Source organism: Cyprinodon variegatus, unplaced genomic scaffold (genome assembly GCF_000732505.1).
Source record: "Cyprinodon variegatus isolate N-32 unplaced genomic scaffold, C_variegatus-1.0 Scaffold517, whole genome shotgun sequence".
NCBI classification, from domain to species: Eukaryota; Metazoa; Chordata; class Actinopteri; order Cyprinodontiformes; family Cyprinodontidae; genus Cyprinodon; species Cyprinodon variegatus.
Window position 1 is genome coordinate 565,009 of NW_015150970.1, and position 9,042 is coordinate 574,050.

Sequence of the window (9,042 nt, forward strand, 5' to 3'; positions counted from 1 at the left end):
TATAGCTGCTCCTTTCACTGCAAAAAATTGAAGTAATGTTTGCTTAAAATAAGGTTTTTTGCTTGAACTGAGCAGGTAAGTGAGACACTTTGCCAATGGAACTAAATCATTTATATTTAAAACAAGAAAAAACTGTTGTGGTGTCCTATTTTAAGTGCATAATATATACTTATCTTACTTTAGGAGTAAATATACTCATTCCATTGGCAAACAGTCTTATTTACCTACTGAAATTAACGCTAAATACGCTTAATTTCAGAAATGTTTTACTAATTTCTAGATTATTTTTGCAGTGTATGTAGCTGCTTCCAAGGTTTAAGGTGTAATTTAGCTGTTTTATCGGCTTATTTTGGTCTCTAACAAAAAGAAAAGTTGTTTTTTATAAAGAGAAAATAATACGAGGCAACTATTATTTTATTTATTACAATAATTTCTTTCACTGCGTTTTGTTGCCTGTTTCTCTACCGTTAACTTTACTGATGAACGATGATCAACTGAACCTGAATGGGGGGGTGGGGGGGGGGTCTGAGTTTCAGATTTCATAAAACAGTTTCTGGTTTGTTCTCCCAGAGAAAACGTCGCTGTCAATTTTCTGGAAAGGAGAAGGAGGCTGTGAGTGACGGATGGATCGATAGGAGGAGAGCAGAAATGGTGGATGTTGTTTGGGGGGGGGGGGGGGGGGCAGCTGCTGCTGAGTGGAGCAGAAAAAATGGCTTTTGGGTCTGAGTTGGTGCTGAGAACACGCTGGCTGTCAGCTAATAGACCATGAAGGATGGAGGGAGGATGAGATGGACGTTCAACCTGCTGCAGCAGCAGAGCCCAGTTCAGCTTTACTGAGGAAGAGGAGCAAAGCAAGATGGAGGACGGCCTGATGAAGCTTTAAGCCGACGATGGTCAGGGGAAACCCTGCTTTCTAAAAATCATCTGTAATAGAGGCTGAAGCAACAGTTTCTCTCCATGTTCCCCCTGACAGATCCGATGGGCGATTTCTGAACCTCTCCATCTATCCAGAGCGGTCGGTCGGCCCGGCGGTGATGTTCTTAGAGATGCTGACGTCCTCGATGCATTAGCTGATGTAGGCTGACACAGACATGGCAGACTCATCAATATTTAACACTTTTTCATACGTTGCTGCAGCCTTGAAGATGTTCCAGTCAGAGATTATCCATTTTGTTTTCCAGCGAGCAGGATTGATGGAAGCGGTGGTCTGTGGGGGTCTCACAGACCACCGCTTAGCCCCCCTCTGCAGCCTCACTCTCGCCGCCTCGCGCATCTCTTCCTCCATCCATCCGTAGCACTCTGCACCTTTTTAAAGGGTCAAAAATGTCCTAATTTCCCGTTCAGGGTTTCGTCCATTTTTTCTTGTCCAGCCAGTTGACTTTCCTCCCTGTCTCCACAGACATCCGCGGCCTGCAGGGCTTCCTGGACCAGACGTCCCGTCAGGGTGTGGATGTGGCGCTGCAGAGGGTGGACAGGAACATCAGCAAGGTCTTCACCAACCTGTTCACCACCATGAGGACTGAGGAGCTGAACCGCTACCGGGACACGCTACGCAGAGCCATCCTCCTGCTCAGCCCACAGGGGGCGCACATGTTCATCCAACAGGTCGGTCTCTCTTTCAAACACGCTGTTTGATGGTTGCTGCAGCTGCCAATGAACTGAATGTGTGACTGAACAGGATATGACCATATTTGGTTTCCTGTTGGATCCTCCTGTTAGGAGCAGCATTTAGATCTTAGCGGCCTTATTTCCGATTCTTCGCCTGCATAAAGGAAGCTGAAAGGTTCAGGTCTTTGAACACAGAGCGACCTTCAGACATGACTGGACCAGATCAGACTCTAAAGAGCAGAGCTCACAGAGGAACGTTCATCACAGCAAAAACTGAACTGCAGTTTCTACCTTCCCTGCTTGTTCTCGGGGGGGAATGTTTTGCACGCTTTTCAAAAGGCTAAGAATTGTGAACTTGGTGGTGGAGGGAATAGAAAACTGTAGAAATGTTAAAGTTTTCTTTTAGAGGAGAGTCTGAATTCAAAAGTTTAACCAAAAGATTTGCTTCAAGCTGTGACTTTCTTCCATCTCGCAGCTAAACTGCTGCGGCACAGCAGTTGATCCTGAATGCCTCCTCACAGCTCCTCCTTCATGGTCGCCATGGAGCAGTGAAGGTTGCAGTGACCTGAGCCTGTGGAGCAGGGGGGTCAGGGTCACAGCCAATCAGAGAGAAGAAACATTCTCAGGAAAGTACCTCAAGGAGATGTTTTGTTTGCTGAACTAAAAATGAAGAAGAATTAGGCTCTCAAATGTTCTGCAAGACGCTAGGGAAACATCCTGATAGAGCAGTGCATTATGGGAAGGTTGCTCTGCAGCCACATTGGAGACCAAAGCAGGAAGTTTAACCCTTGATGCAAAGCAGCGCTTTGCAGCAGGTTTTCACAGCTTCAAAAAACTCACCTCAGACTTTTAATTATTAGACCTGATCAGTTATTACTGATGGATTTATTTCTATTACCTGTTTCAGCAGAGACACCATTTAAAGTTCTGAATGTGAGAAAAAAAAGTATAATGTCATAAATGCAATCAAAAAGTTGATGAACATAAATAACAAAAGTTATTTATTTAGAAAGGCAACAGCAGCAAATACAGAATAAAAAATGGTTTTATAAATACAGGACATGTTTTCTACTGAATAAATATAGAGATGAATTCCATTACAAACAGAATCTCACTAATAGATGAATATAATATATAGATAAACGGTGTTATGAACTAAATTTACAGCTGGATATGTACTGAATATAATATACAGATGGCTTTATACATAAAGTTTGGACAGAAGCTAAATCTAAATTAAAGTGCAGTGGAAGGTAATTGCATATTACAGTTAAAGTAAGTTATTGCAAATATAAATGTAAACAATTGGTGCTGAGAATAAACAGTCGACAGTGCAAACCAATACTCAGTCAAAGTGAGCCGTGCAGGATGCATGTAAACAGTTGTTACTATAGTAACAGTCAGGAGTGCAGGTGAACATTACAGTCTGGTAAAAAGCAGAATAGCAAAAATGATTAATAATAAAATGTAAAAGCTACAAACTTGTTCTTTTATTGATGAGATTGAGAGTTTCATCCAGATTAGTGGAGCAGAAAAGGTCGACCAGCTAACATTAAACATTAAAGCTGATAAAACTTTTCAATAAATTAATCTTTCAAGAAATAGATCAAACGGAAAAAGTTCGTGAAAGCAACAGCTTCCCATCCTCCACCTCGCTGCAGTACCCCATCTGGTCTGTAGGGGGAGCAGAGCCCTCAGCCTGAGTCAGCAGTGATCTCTGCTGTGATGAAGAAAGTGATGAAGAGGAAGCAGCTGGTGAACGAGCAACATTATAAAAGAACTGATGATTTCAGGTCAAATGAGTCCATTTGACTTGAAGACGACTGAATTCCTTTCCTGACACCTCGTCTGAGCTGCTTTTATCACATCCAGCTTTCCCACTCGTGTTAATTCCCTGACGGCGTCAAAGATGGAGTGGGAGGCTTCAGCACAGAAACAATCGACGTGTGTGTTTCCAAGCCCAGACAGTCATTAGCGCCATGACATGTCGGCGTGGGCGTGTGAGATCATCCTCAATGGAAGCTGCCCCACAGTGATGTCATGGAAACCTGTGAAAAGCTTTGCTACGCCTCAGAAAGACACACAACCGCACAACCACACAACCACAACCATGCAACAGCACCACACAACCACAACAAAACAACCACGCAACCGCACAGCCGCACAATCATACAACTGCACAACCACAACCACAAAACCACCTAACCGCACAACCACACAACCACGCAACCGCACAGCCGCACAATCATACAACCGCACAACCACAACCACAAAACCACCTAACCACACAACCACACAACCACGCAACTGCATAACTGCACAACCACACAACCATGCATGGCTCTCCTAACTCAAACCTTTGGCCGGCCGTCAGCTTGCAGCGTTTTAACGGTGGAGTCTGTGGGATCAAACGCGGCCGCGCCTCCATGGCGTTCCATAGATTGATGCCAATGCAGACGTTTCCTTTTCTACCTCCTTCTGTTTTTAAATCAATGAACCAAAGTTGTAAAACTTCAGCAGTAAAGGCTTCTATTAAACACTGAACTGTTTCCTGTTTAATAATCTAATACATTTAACCCCCTAAAAACTTCTCATTCTGCTGCATAAATTTATTGTTTTTGTCACATAAAAAAATCAAAACATGTAGTTTTTCTGGCTGAATGTTTAAACCTGTGAACGTTATCATCTGATGCAGATCAGATCATCTGATCAAGTTCAGATCATCTGATCAATTTCAGATCATCTGATCAAGTTCAGATCATCTGATCAAGTTCAGATCATCTGATCAAGTTCAGATCATCTGATCAAGTTCAGATCAGTGGCAATGATTGAAAATAATTTCTATAAATGGAGAGAAACTCCTGAAACCTTCCAGCTTCCAGGTTGAATTGTAGAAAGTTCCTTCTCCTCCTTCTCAGGTTGAACTGTTTTAGAAAAATACCTTTTCATGCACGACCATCCTCTGCAATGCCCTGGCCTCCCCACTGGCTGAGAGGAGGAGTGATGTTCATTTAGATTTTATTTTTCAGCAGACGCTCTGAGTAGAACACTGATGACTGGCAGCTCCTCAGAAACAGCTTCATCACAGCCGCAGGTTAAACCTTCTCCTCTCAGCTCAGCTGCCCAGATGGTTTCTATCATGATCCTGGGTTCATCATGCTGGTTTTCAACTGAAACATTGGATTTATTCTGAGTTTAATCCACAGACGGTGAGAAGACTTTGACTAGGCCGTTATAACTGTGTCTCAATGTTTTAGGATCTGCTTCATTTCATGTTTCTGCTAAAGAAAAATTATCAAAAACATCAGATTTCTCATCCATGGTGTTAATTTTTTATATATTTATTCATGATGATCTATATATTTTCATATCTTATTATACATTTACTAAAGGATTACGGTTATGTACAATAAAAGATGAAAATTAGATTAAGTTTAAAGGGCTGCTGATGCAGGAGAGCTTATTGCTCCTTTAGACGATTCACTTCCTTATTTTTACTACTTTCTGATTTAATTTGCTGAAATTAGCATCAATGTTACGTTTCACACCCTCTTCTGGAAATCCGTTCGTTTTGAGAAGATGTTTTTAATATCTTCATGGACAAGTTGACCTGATTATTCTGACTTTTCCACTAAGAAACATTTTCTGTTCCGATAAGAAGCTTCCAGGTTCAGTTTGACCTTTAGAGTCGGAGGAAAATCTCTGCGCTTTAATGGCTTTTTCTCCGGATCAGTCTGGACATGATTTGGATGGAAATGCTTCCTCATCTCTTGGGCTTAGAAAGGTCTGAGACTTCAGAGACTTCAGCTTGTTTCCTCATAACCTCCTGATATTAGCTCCACTGATCATGTTTCCTTCTTGGTTCTCAGTGAAAACATTAATAAAAGGAAGGAAAAGTTACCAAAGAATAACAACATGTGTAAACAACAGAGTTAACTCTGACTTTAATAAATAATCTCTTGATTAAAATAGTTTGGTGATGGTTCAGATAACAGCCTTATTAGCTTCTAATCCTTCATCCATTCAAACAAACATGAAAAATGTCATAGAAAACCAATGACATGAAAAAGATTAAAAATCAGGTAAAATAATTTTAAGATCAAACAAACACAACCTGATTTTTATTTAAGGCTAAAAAATAAAGATATATTCTAACTCAGATGATCAAAACATCCAGAGCGAAAGTCAAACTGAACTAAACAAACTGGTTTGGTCCCTGCAGGTAAAGTTACACTGATGGCAGGATTTCAGAAAATTATTCAATGACGTTTAAATCGGTTAAATATTATCACTGGATCTTATTTTAGTCTGTATTTGAAATCTACTATAATTAGAATAAACCATGAAATTCTGATATCAGTTCAGTTCAGGACTATCTGCAAATCACAGCTGCTGTTAGCTAGATCAGCCTTCTCCTCGTTGGAACTAATACTCTCGTTTCTCAGGATTTACTGCTCTGAAGTCTGGATATTTCTTTATTTAAGGATCTCCATCAGTCTCTACGAGAGCAGAGATACTCTTCCTGGGTTCCATTTGGTTTCAGGTAGTGGAAAACATCAAAGCCATAAACCACCAAGGTGGGCAGAACACAACCAGCATTCCCAGAAGGCAGACCAGCGTCAGAGGGGCTTTATTTTAAAAATCAGACCAAGGTCAGAATCCAGATAAGGCAGAGATCTGATACTGGTATACACCTGAACCCGGCTGGGGAACCAGGTGAGAGAGAACGCTGGATTTTTACTGGCTGAAGGCTGTTGATAATCTGGTAGAGACTGCAAATAGTTAAATTAGCGCTGCACAAAGGTGAGAAGTTCAGACAGGTTAGCATGGCTCAGGTGAGCAGAAAAAGGTTAATTAAACAAACAGAGATGGAGAGAATAACAGGAGTGGGTCTTCCATTGCCTTTGAAAAGACCCAAGCTTTTCAGAAACCCAGGTAGCATTTTAGTTAGCATTTAGCAAGAATTCATGTGTTTAGCAGGATCCTGCAGTGCTTTCTGTTACTGACTGTAATGTGCTGTTAAATACAAACATTTCACAGATTTCTTTTTTGCTTTATTTGTTATTTAAGTTTAAAGTTTTTGTGTTTTTCATGTCTTATTTTTTTTTTTTTAATGAGGAATTAGTGAATCCAGTTCATGCAGATCAACAGACCACTTCCTAGTGTGCTTAGATGCAGCTTGATAACATTTCAATGATCAAATATTTATGGATCCAACGCATCTAATGATGGAAGGCATTTTTTTTTAAACTTCAAAGCTGGAAATCCTGATTATTTATTAATTGAAATAATTAAAATAATGAAATAAAATAGATATATGTATGTTAAAGGGAATAAACAGAGTGTGTAAATAATCTTTATGGCTCTCTGAGCCAGAAGCAAAGTTGTTTTTTGTATTTCTGCCGCCACCTGGACTGAAGGTGTAAGTTTCTGTCTGCTGGATGAAATTAAAGTCCCGGGTGGATTTTCTGGGTTTCCTTTTGCCGCGTAAAAACAGTCCTGATAGGAGTTATAGCGAGGAAACATTAACAGTAGGCGTGTCCCCATCCAGTGGTAAAATTGGATTTCAATCCCTAAAGCTCTGGAGATTGAACCTTTGGTTTGCATTTTTAGTGCATAAGCAAGGTGCCAGTGCTCATTTAAAAAGTATCTACTTATAGTTACTAGTTACTTCCATGTTAAAGTAACTGAGATAGTGACTCAGTTACTGATCTGTGAAAGTAACTAGTTATTAGCTAAAGTAACTATATAGTTACTTTCTATTTATAAAATGTTGAAGAATTTTGAAAACGTTCTTGTTATTGTAATATTAAATTTGATTAATTATTTAATAATTTAATATAAATAGTTGATTTTAAGGTCAGCTCATCTGAAAACATTGAAAACTATCCTGATGTCTGACAAGAGTTTTAAAATTATGATTCTTGTCTTCTTCCATTTTCTTTATGTTTGCTGGTGACATCATCGCCTGCCTTCTTTTTAATAGCAGTTCATTTAGCCTCAGGTTGCTAAGCGCTCTCTCCAGGTGTTCCCGGATGTTACCTGTAATAGTTTTAGTCACAAAATGTTTGGTTTCAGTGACATATTTCAAATAGTGGGATTATAGCAACCTGGAGCAACGTTGCTGTTTTCTTCTTCTTCTCTGTTTTTAAAACTGTTTTCTCCTGATATAAAAAGACAACAAAGACAAACTGTCTTCTTTTCCTCTTTATTTGGGCTGTAGGTTGTTCTGCTCAGTAGCTGTAATAATATTACCAACATTTAGTTTGTAGCGTGTAACATTACTCCATTCCTGCATAATCTATTCTATTCTAGTAACGTAAAGCGCTGCTGAAAAAAGCTGTTGAAATGTTAGAAGGTTCCTTCTGATCAATGTTGTTTTATGAAGGAGCCACAGAAAATGGAGGACTGTGTAATCGGTTCCCATATTCTCCAGCCTGCTCTCTGTGCAACAAGCTTTTCACCAGGGAGGAAAGTGTCTCCACAACTGAGCACAAAACTTGATCCTTCAGAATAATGAGATGTTCAGAACAGAAGGAGATCCTGTTCTCTTTCTATATGGTAATTAATCTCAGCCGCAGCCCCTCTCAACTATAATTGAAGCTCTTTAGTGTGAATGCTGTGGACGCTGGGTAATTGCTTATAAGAAGGCGGGATGGAGAGCACTAGATGCTGATTAGAGATGGGCACTGAAGACATCACCTTTGGCTGACTGGCTCCGTATCTTCACATCTACGGATCACAGAGCAGAAGGTCAAACCCTTAATGATGCATTTCATATTTCTATCATTTTAGAAATAGGTTGATTGTTTTATAAGGAAAAGTTCTGTTGCTTTGTGGTGACGGGTCGGTTCAGCCTTAATTCTTAGTTTGCAGAATCAACGTTCCTAAAATAACAGCAGATCTGATGAGACTGCAGCAGCAATAAGCTGCTCTCCCTGCGTTCCTGGTGGAAGGGCATCTGTGTGGCAATCTCCCCTCCTGGAAGCAATATGAGGTGGATGAGAGATGGATAGGAGATGGGCTGACGTGTCGTTTGTCAGACAGGAAGAGGTGGTGGTAGGTGTGGAGTTGCTGCTGTCATTTGTTTGGCTGGCGGACAGCACAACTGATAAAGCAGCAGTCTGACAGGGCTAATCTGATATCGGACCAGAGGGCCGAGGAGAAACAAGTCAGCGCCTGGGGAAGGGAAGAAATATCAAATTATCTTTCAGGAAGGGAATGTGAGCAAACGCCTGTGCAACAAGCACAGCTCAGAGGGAAAAAGCTACAACTGAGGAAGACTATTTCATAACGCAAATCTAATTTTTTCTGACTCAGTTCAAGCAAACCTCCTGAATTCTCCCTCAGCATGAAGAACAAGAGGAGACCATCTTAAACCTCCTGAATTCTCCCTCAGCATGAAGAACAAGAGGAGACCATCTTAAACCTCCT

At 40.6% G+C, this 9,042-nt stretch overlaps 1 protein-coding gene across 1 annotated transcript in view; it reads left to right on the forward strand.

Annotated features, from left to right (window-relative positions):
- LOC107094971 (glutamate receptor ionotropic, delta-1-like) overlaps window positions 1–9,042 on the forward strand; it is a gene marked incomplete at its 3' end in the record, with an annotated part of 329,801 nt that overhangs the window by 278,806 nt on the left and 41,953 nt on the right. Inside the window, exon 4 of the mRNA XM_015390908.1 lies at window positions 1,400–1,605. Coding sequence (XP_015246394.1) covers window positions 1,400–1,605 — 206 coding nt within the window. The remainder of the gene's footprint in view (window positions 1–1,399; window positions 1,606–9,042) is intronic.